General features: G+C 33.4%; 1 protein-coding gene across 1 annotated transcript in view; it reads right to left on the bottom strand.

Annotated features, from left to right (window-relative positions):
* The window catches only part of TCF4 (transcription factor 4), a 435,815-nt gene that overhangs the window by 201,899 nt on the left and 214,740 nt on the right, over positions 1-19,176 (bottom strand). The window contains exon 6 of the mRNA XM_044664648.1: positions 16,564-16,628. Coding sequence (XP_044520583.1) covers positions 16,564-16,628 — 65 coding nt within the window. The remainder of the gene's footprint in view (positions 1-16,563; positions 16,629-19,176) is intronic.

Below are 19,176 nucleotides of genomic sequence, written 5' to 3'. Positions count from 1 at the left end.
TCTTCTACCTTTCAATGTTCAGTAATATACCTTTCTTGAGACTCCCAGGTTCTACTGTTACCCTTTCAAACTATACTGTATTCTTTTTTTTGATATCAACATAATATACCTCTTCTCTCCACCCATATAATGTAAGCTCATTGAAAATAGGGATTACTTTATTTTTGTCACTGGATCTTCAGTGTTCAGCAGTGTTGAAGATATAGAAAGTTCTTAATAAACTTGATTAATTACCTAACAAAGTAGCCTAATATATGTCTTTGAATAATAACTGCAAATGCATTCACCTACATCTGTCTTTTGTTCTTTGCTGAGATATATACTGAGAAGCAGCAATTGATGAGATTAGAGAGTAGAGATGTGGCAAAGCAAGACATCGGAGAGGACAAATCTGGTGAGTACAGATCTTAAGTAACTGATAATTGTTTTAAACCAGGACAATTTCAACCAAATTTTAGTTATGCTTTGTACTTTGGGTCATTTTGATATTATCCTTTCTCCCTGTTGTAATCCCCTGGTACTGATTCAACCTCTATTTTTTCTAGTTCATCCTTGCCCAAAACATATCTCAAAAACATTTTTTTTCAAAAGACCAATTTAACAGAAAACTGGAAAGTGACAGGGATTATTGTAATAAAGGTACCTTAAACTGGTCCAGGGGGAAGAATAATAAGAGTAAAAATCCATACGGAGAATATTTTTTGTAGCTCTCATTGGTTCTTGCTTCTCTATGCCACCATATAAAAGATGTTTAAAGTCTAAGTATAGTTTTAAGCCATTAAAGCTTACATAGTAACAGTGGGTATAGCAACAGGGTTGTAATTGTTGCTGTTAAATGTTTAGTACATTCTTACCAAAGAAATGTTGCTTTGGTCTTCCCTTTGTCTAGGATTGTTGCTGCCCCTTGCTAAGAAAATGTGCATTATTTGGGCTTACTTGAGAGGTATATATGCATTTTAATTGTGCAGCATCCCTATGAAAAGTCCCAGTTGTGGGCAAGAGTGATATAGAAACCAAGGGTGCAACAGTATCAATAGTGACTGAAGAAGGAAATGGGTCATAGTAACTTTAGGATCCGAGACTTAAAGCTAGAGGAGTTTTTAGAGACCAACTATAAAAGTCTCATCATTTTACAGGAAACTAAGGCTCTGAATAGTTAAAGTACTTGCCTACTACATTCATTTAGATAAGTTACCAGTACAATTCACATTCTCAAAATGCTCCCCGAACAGCAAACCCATGTCCTTTAATTCCAAATACAGAGTTCTTTCTGGGACACTCAGATATCACCCCTGATACCTTCCTTTCTTAGCATCTTGGGTAGAGATTCTTATCTTTTAATAGGACAAAATTGAAAAAAAAGACATTTTACATAAACAAAGAAGTCATGATTTGGAAAGGAATCAGAGCAATATTGTTCCTCTTCTAGCTGTAATTCTTATGTCCAGGTCCTGCTGTGTCCATAAGAAAATGGACTAGGCAGAGGAAGAAGACAAAACAGGTAAGATAACTTTATATACTGAATTCAATTTTTCACCCATAGCAGCATCTCTATATAAATAGACCTTCATCTCCTCAAGATTCTCCTCCTTTCAATTATCTAACTTAATTTTCTAAGACAAACTTACTCCATCCAAAGTACATTTACTGGTTGCCAATTTTCCATTATATATAATCAGAACTTATGACCACAGTTTTGAAGTCATTTACCAGCTAGCTCTCTTTTGTAAAGGGATGATGTTTGCTCAGTGATTTCTGGTTAGTTCTCTACATAACACACATCTTTAATCTAGTGTTTACAGACATTTACGACGAGTCACTAATGTTTGAAATGTTCTACCTCCTTCAATATACCAAGTTATTTCCTGTTTAAAAACTCTATTTAACATTCATTTCTTTCAGAAAGATAAACAATAAACCGCAAAGAGTCTAGGGAATATAGAAAATAGTGAGTAAGTATATTTTATGATAATGGTAAAATTTTTGCCCTTAAGAATTAGGAATCCTAAGGAAAATAAATCTGTAAGAGAGAAAGGACCATCTACTTAAAATCCTAATAATTAACCACCAAATATTTAATTCCTCAAAAAAACAAGTTAAAGATATGAAAATAAAAATGAAGCAAGTCTTTTTCCTCAAAGGACTCATACTCTACTGAACTAAAACAAGTTATACAAAATAATCGTGTTACATGGAATTTTTGAATTTGTTAGTAATAGAGATTTGTCTACTTTGTTAGACTATTCAGAATTGCAAAACTGCTTCAAGATCAAAAAAAAAAAAAGAATGACTTTTGAGACCAAAATGTCTTGGAATTTATCACCCTCAAACCTGTGTACAGAATTTTTTTCCATCTTTCCCAAAACTAAATCTTATTTTTTTCTTAAACATACCCCTTTTTGTCTTACATCTATCAATAATTCCTAATATAACAGGGGTTATAAGTTCTAATGATATTTACATGCTGAGAAAACAAGAGAGCTCATGAGATTAAAAGTCTTGACTTGGGCAGAAGGTTTAATGGTGGAGTGGTTTCAATCATGTAAGGAGTTATTTATAATTCAACTTTTCTTAGGTAGGAAATTTCATATAAAAATATTATGCTATCTTCTATTGTTCTGCTTATTTCCTACTACCGTTTTACTTATTTTCTATTGGTCTTTCTTTCGATCTTGTGGAACACTGATCAAATTACTTAAGTTTCTGGATCTGTTTGTTCGACTAGGAAACAAAGGAGTTGGACTAAATGATGCCCATACTCTAAATATATGATTCTATGATACTCATTTCTTTCTCTCCATCAGTCTATCCTCTCAAAAGTCATTTGTTAGATAACTACTATATGCAAAAAAAGCACTATTCTAGGCTTTGATGGGAGATAGAAAGATAAATAAATGATCACCAGCATAGTCTTTAGAGAATTTACAAGATAGCACATAAAAAACATGTAACACCGTATAATGATTATAATGAAGAAGAGATAATAAGGTACAAATATACAAAAAATAATAAGGTACAAAATGCTATGCAAAGGTCAAGGAATAAATGATAATTTCCAACATAGGTGGAGGGGATCAGGAACAGATTTATTATGGAGAAGACAGCATTTAAAATGAGTCTTAAAAGGAGAGTTGGAGGGGATTGCTAGGTGGCTCAGTGGATTGAGAAAAAGGCCTAGAGACAGAAGGTTCTGAATTCAAATTTGGTCTAGACATTTCTTAGCTGTGTGACTGTAGGCAAATCATTTAACTCCCATTGCTTTGCCCTTATCACTTTTCTGTCTTGGAACCAATACATACCATGGATTCTAAAGGAAGGTGAGGGTTTAAAAAAACAAAAGATAATTTTTCAAAAGGCATATTAGAAGCATTTCCTAATTGACAAATGGTCAAAGGATATAAACAGGCAATTCTCAGATGAAGAAATTAAATCTTTAGCCAAACGAAAAAATGCTCCAAATCATTATTTGAGATATGCAAATTAAAACAACTTTAAGATACCACCTTGCACTTATCAGACAGACAGCTAACATAAAAAAAAAAGGAAATGATAAATATTGGAGGGGATGTGGAGAAATAAGGTCTCTAATACATTGCTGGTGAAGATGTGAGCTAACACTACCATTCTGGGAAGCAATATGGAATCATGCCTGAAGGGCCATAAAACTACATACTTTTTGACCCGGCAATACCATAACTAGGTCTCTGTTCCAAAGAGTTCAAAGACAGTGGAATACACCATACACAAATATTTGTAGCAGCTCTTTCTTGTGGTGGCAAAGAACTATAATCTAAAGGGATGTCCATCAATTTGGGAGCATCTGAACATGTGATATATGATTGTAAGGAAATACTATTGTACTATAAGAAATGACAAACATGATGATCACAAAAAAATTCTGGAAAGATTTATATGAAGTGATACAAAGTGAAATAAGTAGAAACAGGGGAACATTGTATACAGTAACAGCAATAAACTACAATGGTCAACTATGAATGACTTAGCTATTATCAGTAATGCAAGGATCCAGGATAACTCTAAGGGATTCATGAGCAAAAGGCTGTCTACCACCACAGAAGGAACTAATGGAGTCTGAATGTAGATTTAACTTTTCTTCACTTTATTTCCTTCATGAATTTTTCTCTAGTGTATGTGGTGACTTCTTTCACATTATGATGAACATGGAAATGAATATTGCATGATAACACATGTATCATTCATATCATGCTATCTGGCATCTTGGGAAGGGAAAAGGACGGGAAGGAGGAGGTTTGAAAAATGTCAGAAAATGATTATTGAAAAATTTATTGACATATAATCTGAAAAATAACATTTTTAAAAAAATGACATATTAGTAGAACAAGGAGAGGGATACTGGATTTAATAATTTAAACTACATGAGCACCAAGACACTAAGACACTATTTTATTTAAACTGTATTTCACTCAAAAGCCTTGATTAATGTAATTGAATTGGATAGATAATGATGGCATAGCTTAGCAAGGGAAGATGAGTGGTCTAGTTCCAAAAGAGTGCAATGAACATGAAGGAAATAACTACTGTAAAATAAGTTTAGAAGGGTAGGATTTAGGTCAATAGGATCAAGAAGTTTGATCTTTACTCAATAGGAAGACACTGAGGAAAAAGGATATGATCTGTAATCAAGGAAGATTAATTGGGCAGTGGAACAACTCAGCCAGCTAACAAACATTTAATATAATACAAAATTTTTACTAGAAATTAAGGGGGGGTAGGGAAAGTAACTGTTCTTGTCCTCACATAACCTGTATTTTTTTGTGAAAAGGTGTATAATCATAAGTAGACACAAGAAGTATAGGAATTCAAACATATGTAAGTACTGAAATCAATAACTACAGTGATGTAAAAATTACCTTTTATTTACTATATATACCTAATCATGTATTCATCTTGTATTTACTACATATACATATATTTAATATATATACACATGCAATACATTAAGTGTTAAGTAGTTATTATGTATATGTATAAGTGTGAATATATATATATATACACACATGTGCATATATATATGAAATAAAAGTTATTTGGGGTGGGGGAAACTTTGATGATAGGATATGGCTGAAGTGGAGCTTTAAAGGAAGCTAAGTATTCTGGGTGGTACAGTTTAAATAGGAATATGTTTCAGGTATGGAGTATAGCCTATGAAAAGGCACCAATTCAAGAATGGATGCATCTGAGGGACAGAAAGCAAACTAGTTTGCAAGACCATGGAATATGTGAGTTAAAAAGTAATTTACTAGTTATACGACCCCAGGAAAGTTACTCAAAATCTGTTTCCTCATCTATAAAATGGGGATAAAAGCAGCACTGATATAACAAGGTTGTAGTGAGGATCAAATTGTGTGTGTATATGTGTTTTAATACACACATATAGAGTAGGACTTCGTTTTACACTACCAATACACTTCCTGACCCTCCACGTAAGTTGAAAATTGAGTGTAATAGCAAATCCCATTATTCAACAACCATTTCTTATATGAACACACCTAGGCACTTTACAACTTTTCTTTAGTTTATCAGAGCTACCAGCATCATTACTCTTCTGCTTTGGGGCCATTATTAATAACTAAATTTTGTTAGTGAAACAAAAAGAAGAAACTGCTCTGACGTGGACATGGCTTGTTACAAGCAAAAACTCTGGGCAGAGACTGATAAGGGAATCGAATGCTTGACACAAAACAATTTCATAAGACACATTTATGCTTCTCTGAGAGAGAATGAGTGTGATTGGGTAAATTGTTGCAAACCTTTAAACCACATGGGAAAATGGAACAGATTCAGTGCAAAATTAAATTTTTTTATTTTATGTATTCTTTTGCCCTTATTTTTTTATTGCCTATCACATATACCTGAATACGCGTGTGCTGAGTTCACATAGAAAAAAAGATTGTACTGTATACATATCTACTTTGCAAACTTTAATCATTAAATTCTAATAATTAGTCTGAAAAAGTATGCTGGAGCTCGATCCAAATAGTAAAGGTATTTTAAATGTCAAACAGTTTATTTCTGTTTTTGAAACCATCAGATAACCATGAAAGAAGTTTCTGAAGTAAAGGAGTAGCATGGTCACATCTGTTCTTTAGGGATAACTCTTTGGTAGCTGAATTATGGAAAGATCTGATAATAAGAGACCAGAAATAGGTAAATAAATCAATTATGAATTCAAGCTGTAAACTGGCAAATTACTAGCTATTTGAACCTAGACAAATCACCAATCATTCTAATCCTCATTTTCCTCATCTGTAAAATGGAGGCCAAAATACAGTACCTTGCTAACAAAGTTCTGCAAAAATAAAAAAAGTACGTTGTAAACCATGAAGTGCTCTCATAATAGTAATAGTTGTTACTAGCTACCAAAGCCTTGAACAATGCAAGCACTGAAATGCTTGTTGAGTTGAATAAAAGAAACAGGATCTTGAGAAGAGTTTGTGATGGGGATGTTGGTACTGGTGGTATATTTGTAGCACTGATATTGTTATTCTAGTAGATGATCAAATGAGGTATATATTGAATATACTGACTTAACTGCTTTGAGTTGGTTGGAAATTACCAGTTTTCAAAACATGATATTATGAAAATGAGAAATGAATTATTAGACACTTAGCTGAATAGTTATGCTAAGCAGCTGCCAATACAGCAACTTTGTTCCTGACATTCCCTAAAGCAATTTCCAAGTAATACTTTCTTCCCTCCAATAACATATAATCTGCAACACCACCCAGTTTTTGGTGGATGGCTCACCTGTTATATTTTTCTCGTGGTCTATGTCGGTCCCTCTTTCAATTTATCCTTTTCATTAATATCAAAACTTGTTTCTAGATAAGGAAAGATGTGATGAGATACACTTTATTTTCTTCATAAGAGAACATACATAATTTTGCTATATCTCTAGGGCATTCTACTTTACATTTTTTTCTGAAGTTTTATGAATCTAACTTATCTTATTTTTAATGGCACCACTGTAATATTTACATGTTCATTAATGAAGAGTTTTAAGTGTCCTGGACAGTTTAATGGAAAATGAACAAAATTTCCATTTTAAAACAAGATTAAGATTTCTATAAATATTTTATATTCCTCTAGATTTTACAATGATATTTCTCTTTAGATGAGCTCAAAATAGTTTAAAAACATGTAATATCTCACAATTACTCAAAACATCTTGGTAAAATAAATGTTAGTTTTCCTATCCAGATTTTGGAGAAAAAATACCTTAGTCTTTGAATAGCAAGGGTGAACAAACTAATTCAAAGTCTCACAGTGAGTAAATGGCAAGTTGAGGAATTGAATCAAATAATCTAACTCCTCATATGTTCTTTCATCATTTTGGTGTATTTCCTTTTTATTACTGTATCATTTTCTTATTGAGTTACTATGATGTTTTGATGACTCTCAAAACAGCTTCTGAAAATCCTTTACCTAAGCACAAGATGAGCTAATAATGAACAATTTGAACTTGATTCTGTGGCCCTTGTGCATGTTTAACACTTACTGGAGTAAATTAAGAAGCAGCTAAGCTGCTGGTTCAGACCCTTTAGCTGTGAATATCTTAGCCTGTGACTACCACATTCAAATCCGAAATGTTTGCTTAGCATAGTTTGTATGATATTTGTATATGTAAAGACAGGGAGGGAAGAAAGGAAAAAAGTGATAATGGATGAAAGGCACTTGCCATCAAAGTGTGAGGAAATCTTAAGTTACTTGACTAAACAAAAATAACACATTTAGTGATTTGTAATATAAGAATAAAATGAGCTCACTAGGTCTCAAGAGGTCTGCAATATGATCTTTGCAAAAGGTAGCTTGCCAATTTAATTGAGGTAGGAGTTATTTAATTTTTTACAGGTATAGTTTTCAATAAAACTACATATGCCTATAATACTGCAATGGCAGATGTGTCTCGATTATTAGAGGTGGGCTCAAGGGAATATATACAATGGATCTTGAAATCTGTAAGCAGCTGTTGGGGGGAGGGCTAGAGTAAGAAGGGGGGAAATGTACCACACACACATGTTCCTTAAGTGCAGCAATGTTTTGTTATTTTACTGCAGGTGTATTATAGAGATGAAATTTAATAACTTATTGTATACAATACCAATAAAACTGCAAAGTTTCAGTACCCTGATGTTCACAATGTACAAATGAGAAGGGGACATTATTTTGTGTGCCACATACATGTATACTACCCTCCTCTTCACTGCCCCAAACAGATACACAGAGCAGCAGGGGTCATTACCTGAAAGCCAAAAGGTTTGTATTTCTGGTTCTATTTTTATTATTGAAACGAATCTATCAAATACCACAAAAATGAAGGACTGAAAGGAAATGTTCTTACTGAAGAAAAAAAAATCAAAATTCACTGAGAAATTTTACTACAACACTGGGGTTGGGGGACAAGGATGGAAACTGTTAATATCTTGAAAGAGCTATTAGATTAAGAATTCCTTTTTCAAAAAGTCTATGAATTGGTTATAAATTAGGAATGTTTCCAACATTATTCCTCTATTAGGCTTTACCGAATTACAGAATTTTAGAGCTACAAAGGGTCTCCAAGATCTAATTGAACCATTAAAATTTGTAGATGAGGAAATGCCTATGAACACATGCCTCCACTTAAGGAATAAATAAAAATACACTATCTTCAATATTTAATAAATGCATGTTGACTGTTCAGGACAGAGTTAAGAACTAGGACCTAGAGCTCCTGATTCCTAGGCGCTCTTGATGAAATGGTCTTTTTTGGGAAAGAGAATGTTCAAGTATTTAAGCAGTTTAAATGAATGTTTTTTAAAAGCATAGGGTTTTTTCATTTCCTTTTTACTATTAAAATATACCACTTTTTAGTTTTTAAAGTGAAAAAATATTTTTAAAGTGGATTGCAAATTTTACAGTTGTATAAATGCTAGCTCATTCATCTTATTATTTTTATCTGTAGGATGCAAAGGGTCTTATGATTTAAGAGTTGAATATGTGTACTTATATGAATATATATATATTAGTCTATATACATATTCACATACAACATAAACAGTCCTTCAAAGAAAAAAGTTTGATATATGCAAGCTTCAATAAAAAACCAACCTTGAAGCTATTCTGCTTTCAAATTCAAGTACACAGGTACAACTTAATATTGATTGCATTACTTGTTTAGCCATAATAACTAGATTTTCTTATCACACATAATAATTTAGGAAAGAGCACAAAAATCCTAATTGTTAATGGTTATCAAAATTCCCTTAGCACTTTCAATAAAAATTGAGAAGTTAATCCATTAATTCTGATGAAATTTTAATTTGGAAAACTAGAGTATCATTTCTATGACATCTCATAAATAAATTCAATGCAAATTCAATGGCCTTTCTATTCACTTCTGCTCTTAAACTATTGGATAAAATTCTTCTGAGCTGTTGAAGCAGATTAATAGTTTTGCTGTCATAAACAGAGAATTTGATAAGGTTTATTAACAAATATCATAAACCAAAAATTCAGTGGAATGTCTTAACAAGACCCAAATCAGGGAAAAGGACAGAATTATATTCTAATTGTTTGATCAGTCTTTTGCTGTTATATTTTGGGGCATATAATTTCTATCATTGATACTGCCTGATTCACATATTTTATCTTGCCTTTGACTCGTTCAGTCACTTATTTCTTACATAACTTGAGAATGCCTATTAAAAGTAATTCATATAGCCTTTAAGGAAACAACTAAAGATTATTTTTAAGAGTACTACAAAATGGTATCTCAATGAAGAACAAGCGTCAGGGAGTAGTATAGTGCCACACACTTACAATAAGTTTTGCCTGGAGTTCACCTGGGGCTAATTTGGTATTGTGGCTTTAAGAAGAGCCAGATTTGTTCTGGGGTTCCAAATCAGTCCCAGAGTCAAGATTCATTCTCATGACAGTATACAACTAAAAGTGGGCTAACATGGAGCTGAGCAGAATTCTACAGATTCAAAAATATAAGGTAGACCCACTTTTGGGCCAATATTCAATTAATTAATATGCAATGAAATGCCAAAGGACTTAAAGATTTTAGTATGCTGAATAATGAATAAGTATAGTGTATTGAAAAGAGAGTAAGTTTTAGAGTAAAAAGATCTAGGTTTGAATCCAGGTTCTGACATTTATTAGCTTTGTGGCCTTGAGCAAATCTCTTAACCTCTCTGAACCTTGGTTTGCTAATCTATAAATGATAAAAATATTTGAACTATCAGCACCATAAAGCACTTTTAAGGATCAAATATATTTAAAGACATTTTGTAACTCTAAAGTGCTATTTGTGGATGTAAGATAATCACTGACAGCAACTTAAATGCAAAGATGATTATAATACAAATTAATTGACACCTATTGCTATTTCTAGTACAAAAATTAAGAGTAAGACTACATGCATGCTCATTAACTTATTAGAAGGCCACTTAGTGATACCAATATTAAAATTCTCATCTCCCAAATTAGTAATAAAATATGGGGGGGTGAATAATAGGCTAGGAGGGGTGGGTGAGAAATGAAACATTTTATAACACCTCGATGGTGAATGAATAAGAATATCCTAAAATATGACTATATTTCTATTAATACTGAGCATTCTCTAGATCTTCTTGTAATACTTTTTCCTTTGGATAATCTCAAAATAATTTATAAACATACAATATCATTTTATTACTCAGAATATCTTGATGATTGCATGAAGTTAAGGTGGAGGTTAACCTTTTTTTTTTTTTTAATTCTTTCCCCAATCCATCCTTCTATTCAATCAGAATGGATAGATGCTTGGTGAAACCTCAAAAAAGTAAATGTAGTCATAAATCTGAAGAGTAGAGAAAATATCACTGTGATATTTTAAATATGTTTAGATCGTATATCATGTAAATATATATTTTACTTATACATATGTGAAATATATATTCATATATGTATATAGACATATATAATACCAATCACTGTGTCATGAAAAGTGATATAACCTTGTTTCTAATCTTGCGTATTCCATTAAATTGTATGACCTTAAGCAAGTAACTTAACTTCTCTGGTACACAAGTTTCCTTTTCTTTAAAATGAGTTAGACTAGATGATCTCAAAGGATACTTTTTATCATCCATAGTTGTCCTATTCAAATATTTCAAGACAGTTGAGCCCAAAGGCTAAAAAGGCACAAAGATTGCTTAGTGCTGGTAATATTATCCATGAAAGGATAAGGAGAATGATTCTCTAACCCCTAAGTTGACTATCATCACTCAGCTCTTTCACATAACTTCACAAGAGCCCCTACTCTGGAGATATGAAAGAAATCTCGATATTTTGTAAAATAAAAGATAAAAGAGAGACAAATTTGGATAAGGAAAAAAAAACACTTTTTTAATGAGGATTTTTATTTTTAAGAAGTATATTTTTAGAATGGTAAATAAAAAGGAGAAAATACTTATATATTTAATTCAACCTTTATTCCCAACATTTTTCATAAAAGAAAAAAACAAAATTATATTTTTGTGCAAAATGTTCATAATGACTCAGACCATTACAATTACAGTACAACATATCTTTCAAATAAAAAACGTAATGCGAATTTCTGCTCTGAGAGTTCACTGCCATTTTCAGAGAAAACAAAATGCGTGCCAGTGCCCTCTTTGCTTGTGGGCTTTTCCTTGTTGAATTTTCACCTAAAGGCTTTGTTTTCAAGTTTTTAATTATTTACAAATTGGGGTAGGGGGTCCATATTTGCTTTTACTTTTTTTAAACATTAAATTGAAAGTACTCAAAAGTTAATTTCTTGATTAAAAATGTATAAGTATTTGATGACTACAAGAACATAAATGAAAAGTTTGATAAAAGGAAACTGAACTGTCAAGAAATTGAAACTATTCTTGGTCCTGGAGAGTAGAAAATGAAATATATTTCTCCCTGCTAACATGGCAGGGGACAAGCAGGACAGTTTGTTAATACATTCACATTGTAAGAGAAGGTCATTGCATCAGGTGTTTTTGCTTAACTTCCTTCCTTCCTTCCTTCCTTCCTTCCTTCCTTCCTTCCTTCCTTCCTTTCTCTCTTTTTTTCCTTTTTTTTGTTAAAAGTGAAGGTTTAATTCTGACAGAGTGAGAGGATATTTCCAGAAATTATTTTGATATAAAGAATAAAAGACATGAACAAATTTATATTTTTAAAGTATTATTATCATAAGAATGAACTATACTTTTAAATGAAATATAACTAACATGATATCTTTTTGAGCAAAGTAAATCATGTTATGTACCAAAATTAGCAGAGACAGACTTAGTAACAATAAAGGATACCCCAAAAGGAATGTAAATGCTTTGATTATTCAAAATATTTTTGTACTGCCCCATTCCTTTTACATTTTCAGAAATATCCATTTCTACCTTATCATACACTTAACTCTCAAGTGTCACTGACAGCATAGAAGAGTACAAAAGGTACATGGGGAAAACCATTTAAGTTAAATTTATGTTTAGTAAATTTGGGCAGGGGAGGCTAAACTGAAAGCACTGGCCTTTCTGGACATGGCAATGTTCCATGAACATAAGTACAATGAAGCCTTGGGCTTTAATTTGAATTGTTTTAAGTAAGGCTTTGATGGTTAATCCGAATATTCTTAAAAAGGGCCAGTTGTAAAATTATCTAAATATACATATATGATTAGATAGAAAGAATAATGATTCAGATCAATCTCAGATGAAGAGGTTCTTGCCAAGTAAACATCACAACAGAAGACAATGCATTCAATTCTAAATTTTCTTAGAAAAAGTCCCAAAGTAGCTCTCAAGCATTCTTTTACTTATTTTCACTGCATTGATGCCATGGCTTCATAAAGGTGGGAACATCATCCTATTTAGGATGCAAATATTAAGATAAAATAGCAAAGGACATTTCCAAGGTCAGAGGCAGAGGCAGAAGTTGAACTCAGGTCTCCTACCTCTAAAGTATTTTGTAATAAGTCTACTTCCTGGATAGAGAAATTAAAAAATAAACTATTGATGACTGCTTGACAATCAATACTGTTTTCCCCCATTTCATTATTCAAGAAAGCTCCTGTATTCATTTCCAAATATTTGTCCTAGTGACATCAACAAGCTAGTTAGCAAATGGACACCTCAGCAAAATAAGAGATATTGGAATCATCCAGGGCGGCAAAAGAAAAAGATTTCTTTCTGTGGTCTCCGGCAATTGCTTGCTGAGAAGCTGTCATTAGCTGTAACACTTAACTTGGACCACCTTACTAAAAAGTTCATTTCCACTCGATTTAGTTCCTGTCAGACTTTCCATTATAAATTTTCTTCTCTGTGCCAGTAAAAAGTTATATGAGGTTGCAGTTTGGCAAGGGTGTTTTCAGCCTGGGTGTGATTTCCATAAGCTGATTTGATTTAAATTAGTTTTGTCATCATTTAGTAAGGGAAGAGCTAAAATGTCATTTTCTGTTTTTTTTTTTAATTCTTATGATTCTCTTCTTTTCTTTTTCGTTAAAACACTGGTTTAGTAAATACAACATGCACATGTTTATCTCAGGAAAGTTCACAGTTAAGTGATCCAGTGACTTTCTATTACCCCATTACTGCTTTTCATTAAAAAATAGTTGGTGAATAAAAAGACATAATGCTGGCTTTTGTTTGTCTGCTATAAGACTTCCAACTTGCCTAAGTCACATGACTATTACTAAGAATTGGACATCTAAATCTTCAATAGAAATGACATTAAAAACTGAAATATTTTAAAAGATCTATCCTATATAATATCACTTCCCCTCTTTTAAGGAGAGTACCTGTTGCTTCCCTCTATTTCTCAATAGCTTCAGAGTTCAAAATCCCCTTAACATGGGGTTACAGTACAGATATACATATTAACAGAACTGTATTTTATACATTGTTCATCTTGGTATTGTCCACATGACCCAGTGATACAAAATCAGGCTTTTGGAGCTTCTTAGTATCTGCCATTTAAATTCTCCCCATTTCAAGAATTCTGTAATGAACGGAAAGGGAGGAAAAGAAAAGTAAATCACTTCTCATCTATGAGAGCACCCCCTTCTCATTCGACAGTGAGTCATTTCAACTGTGATCTCCTATTTTGACTAGAAGCCCAAAATACAAGGACTTCGTTCTCTGTGTTTCACAAAGCTGAGAATAACTGAATAAAAGGCCACAAGGCTGAATAATGTTTCACCATAGACCATATCCTTTTCTGTTCTCAATTTCTACAAAAAAATTTAAATTCAAAATCATTAACTAATTTAAAAAAAAACAGCTCTATCACCATATTATAACCCTCAGACTCTATTTCCTAAATTCAAAGAGGCTCCAAACTATTGCCGTGTCTTTGTCCCTAAGTAACCATATTATTCATGGTTACTGCTGAGACGATGCTATGGATAGTGATCGCTGATCCATGCAAGACTCACTCAGCAAGCAGAAATAAAAATGAAGGAATCTTCCACAGTTTAGAGTTCCTTTTCTGTCCAGTACATGAAGACCACTATATCATTACACTACAAGAAAAACACATTCCATCTTACTTACATATTTAACATCTACTGCTTGCCAGGATACGTATGTACACAAACTCCCAAGTGTGTACTCTCAAGACCCATATTCCAAACATCACACAATAAACTACCTTCATCCTTACCCCTCGGCCCCTCCCAGCTTTCCATCTCACCTTGTCCTTGAAAAAGGCACCACTGCCGTTTCACCAAAGTACTCCCCGCAAACCTAGTGTATGTATTCCTGTACATAAACAGTCAGACTCAAGCAGTCTGAATGATGATTTCACAAGTTAAGGGGCCTCTCGCTTAGTCAGCAGAGGAAATCTTTGTGTCTGTAAGGAATCACGCCAATTCCTATTAGTAAGAAAGGATGCAGGGGCAAGCACGCCTATTCTCTCATTGACCAACAAAAGGGGCCCAGTGAAAACACAGACCTATTCCATCACCATCTGCAAAAAGGAAGGATGTTGTCAACCTTCTTCTCCCCAAAACTTTAATGACCTCTGCCTTGACCCTCAGAAACCAGATACACAGGAATAGGACATTCTACAGGAATTGAAAGCTTTACACTAGAGACACAGCATTAAGAGGCTTGTCACCCAAGCTATCTACCCCGAACATTTGCACTCACATTCCAAAGAGGTTTCCGCTACACTGGAAGCGCTGTAAATGTCTTTCCTGCAGAATTCTTTCCAAACAAACTGCCATGAACTGCACTCTACAACATGTGCTGCCTTAGTCCTTAACCAAGCCACAATTTATCTCATCTCCACAATCCTTTATGTGCTGAATATGACTGAACTGGGGGCGCAATGGAACAGGCGAAACTTGAAAAAGGAAACAGACAAAGAAAACCCTAATTCCACCTTTAGAGGTGTATTAGTGATAGATAACGAAGATCACTGCATGGCTTCTATTGAATTCCCAGAACTGGTTCTTGTTTACATTTTTCTGAGCTAAACTAAACAAGTTGTTTCAAAAAATTCAAGAATAGCTTTTTCTATATCATTAAAGAAGATAGGTGATAAAGGCGTCCAGGAGAGAATGCCTTCCCAATCTAGCACAATAAGAACATGTATTGTTTGGAGGAGTAATACAACAGTTAATGTCTCTGAATACTAAAAATAGTTATTGAATTTTTTGAAGTTTCCCAAAGTAACATATCTATGCCCTAATAAAAAAGTCTGTTTTAAAAAAATATGAAAAGGAGTTTTAAACATATTATTAATACCAATACTGAAATTAAAAGAAAGCATCTTTTAAAAACTCAATTGTCTTAAAACAAAGCTTAGACTTTTGGCTATTGATAGTATTTTTAGAATCAGTCTCTCTCTGGAGAGTTAAAAGTATGCAAATGCAGAGTGCACAGAGGCACAAATACACACATGCTATACCTTTGTATTACATTGGCATTTTATTATTTAATTAAAGTCCTCTTATTTTTCTAGCTCACGCATGCTTCCCTTGAGACGGCTTTGCTGTTAGCCTGCTGGCCTTGACTTCCAGCCAAAAACAATTCAGAAACAAAAAGGGACAACAAATCATATTTTCACAGACATTTTTATCCCTCAATACAACCCTGTTTTCACACAACATCATACAGTCTCTATGAAAACTATAATTTATAGCAATAGCCACCAAACCCAGGGTCTGACACATGCTCCACGGTGTTGGGAGTTTCATCATTCTAAAACTTGCCGAATTATGAAGAAATTGTTCCGATGGAAACCTCATAAAAAAGCATCAATAGTTCACAGGCATCATCCCTGGGACACTGAAGGTGGCTCTAAATACAAATTCACCAGTGACTGAGGATGAGGATGTAGGAGAGATGCTGAGGTTATAGATTAAGAAGAGACGTGATTCATTTTTTCGTATTTTAAAAGAAATAGTCACCCGAAAACATGCAATGAATAGCTGTGTCAAAGTCTAAAATGCATAATCTACTTTACAAAACAAACTAATTTACCAGGCTATTTATCACAACCTCTACCACTGCATAGATTATCACTTACCTGGTGGCAACCCTGTAAGTTTGATTCTCTCCCATAAGACGAGTATGAACCCCTTTCTGTTTTACCTGTCAATAGAAATTTAAAAAAAAAAGGTGTGTAAATTTTTGTTTTCCTCTTAAAAAAAATCTCCTCCAGGTAACAGATATCTACTTTTCTCTTCTGATGTTTACATATGTAAAGTAGGCACTAACGGCAATGTATGCAAGCAAGAGAAAGGGATTAACACTTCTTCACTCTGGCTATGATAAACTGGAAAAAAATATCCTTCATTCCTATTCTTAGCCAAACTGCTCCACACTTCCAAAAACTGTCATTTCAATGGCCTCCAATTTCTCTAACAAACAAATTGACATTCCTTATTTTCACTTTCATTCTCTCCCTCAAATTTTAAACAATTTCATTTTTATTTACACAGCAGGCAAACTATCTATGTAATGACCCTAGCATAGTAATTCCCATTGATTATATTGACACTTAATGGTGAGGCCAAAGCTAATCAATCACAGGCTCTCCAGATGGTGAATTTAGCAAAGAAACTATTCAGAATTCTGGTGGTAGTTTTTTTTAACCTCTTTCCCAGGAGTAAATTCCCTCATGATCAACATGATGATGGAATTGGAGAGAGGTGGGGGGGGGAGGAGAGAAGGGGATAGAGAGAGAGATAGAAGAGAGAGAGAAGGAGAGAAGGAAGGGAGGGACAGGAGAGAGGAAGAGAGAGAAAAAGAGAGAGAGAGAGAGAGGAAAGGAGGGATTGGATTAGAGAGAGACGAGAGACACAGAGAGACAGAGAGACAGAGAGAGAGGTTGGACATTTGCCCATTCAAAACTAAAGTTCTGATTCTACCAATAGCCCTAGGAATTGAGCAAGAGTCCACAGAAAACCAAAATCATGTATTAGCACCAACTACATAATTTGTTTTTGAAGACTGTTTTATTTTTCTTTAAGTAACCAAGACTTGAAAATGGCTGGCATATGATCTGGCCCATATCTAAGAGTAAAAGGATATTATTCTCTTTTGTTTCTTTTTAAAGTATTTAAAATAAATCATTTGGGTAAGATTAAAGAGTGAAATTAAATAAGAAGAGTAAAGTTTAACCAATGAAAACACAAAGTCTTGTTGTGGAAAATTGTTAGAAAAAGATAAATACAAAAAAAAAATCTAACTGCTTAATAGGTACTGATAGTGTCAAGGTGCTGAGAACACCAAGAGCATCAAGCCATGAATTTCTATACCTTTTCCCATGAAACTATTAGGCTTTAAAACAATGCTAACTAGTAAGATTTTGTTTTCCTTTATATCAGAGTGATAGAAATGTATTTGGTGAGTTTGAATGAAAGTAAAAGAAGCATTCGAAGAAATGTACAATTGCAAAAGACGATTGGATGGTAACATAGCAAGAGTAAGGGATAACTACTGTATAGCTTCAGGTTTCTTAACATCAAGAAAAATAAAAGAAGCTTTTAGATGGTTCAAATTGACTTATTATGGAGAATTTCAATCAACAAACATTTATTAAGCACCTACTATGTATGAGGCATTGTCCTAGGACCTGGAGATACAAATATATACTAAGAAGGAATCCATTCTTACTCTAAAAGCCTATATTCTAATAGGCAAACATATTCTAAGGCATAGGAAGATGTACACAAGTGTTGCAAAGATCCTGATGGGCATGAATCAATGAATTGCAATTGGCATCACTGAAAGGAATACCCACATCAATGAGACCTTAAATCTATTTGAGTATTTCAATATTGCATCTATGAAGAAACCAAGGCTAGCTAGATCATTCAATAGATATAGATAGTCCTAAAAATGCTTCCTATATCCAAGTCTATCTAAGACAACTGAGAAAACAGGCAGCATGCATTATAATTACCCACCTCATTACTGTCAATAAATATTGAATGAAGGCCTAGTTGCTCCTCATTGTATTCATTGCATCACTGACACACATGAAGAATATTTCCTCAATATGCCTAATACTTGGATGATGAAAGTGTTGCCCAAGTTAATTCATTCTTGGCATACTTCACTTTTATTTGAGAAAAAACATAGACCTAAAACTTCAAGTCTGCTAAATCTCATTTCCAAGATCTCATCATGTATGGAGGTGACCACAGGCCCTTGGCATTTATGAAAATAGAGTATAGGTGTTGATAAATGTTAACATGTTAGAAAAGCTTCCAGTGCACTCTTCCTGGTATGCTTCTATGATTCAAAAACTCAGGCTAATCAAGTTGACAGAGAATCATCAGCAGAAAGTTTGCTATCAAGCAATGACTTTTTTCTTTTTGTAGTAAAATTTGGGAAGACTTTCTACCAAAAGAAAGGTATTGACTTGTTTCTTTAGAAAGAACATTCAGAGTAATGGAAAAAAAAACTCTTGAAAGTGCTGAAAAACAAACATAAGACAGACATATCCATTGAGGAAGTTGGTCATAATTTTAAAAATCACCTTCATCCATCTCTTATTCTGAAAATTACAAGGGTTTTGAGCAGAAGGGCTATGCCACAGTATTCAAAAGTAAGAGCAAATAGTTGCAAATATTAATTGCATCCTATTAGAACAAATCAAACCAATTATTAAATGAAATGGGCTAAAATCAAG

This window comes from Gracilinanus agilis, chromosome 1 (assembly GCF_016433145.1).
Source record: "Gracilinanus agilis isolate LMUSP501 chromosome 1, AgileGrace, whole genome shotgun sequence".
Classification (NCBI taxonomy): Eukaryota; Metazoa; Chordata; class Mammalia; order Didelphimorphia; family Didelphidae; genus Gracilinanus; species Gracilinanus agilis.
This window is presented reverse-complemented; position numbering and strand designations above follow the sequence as displayed.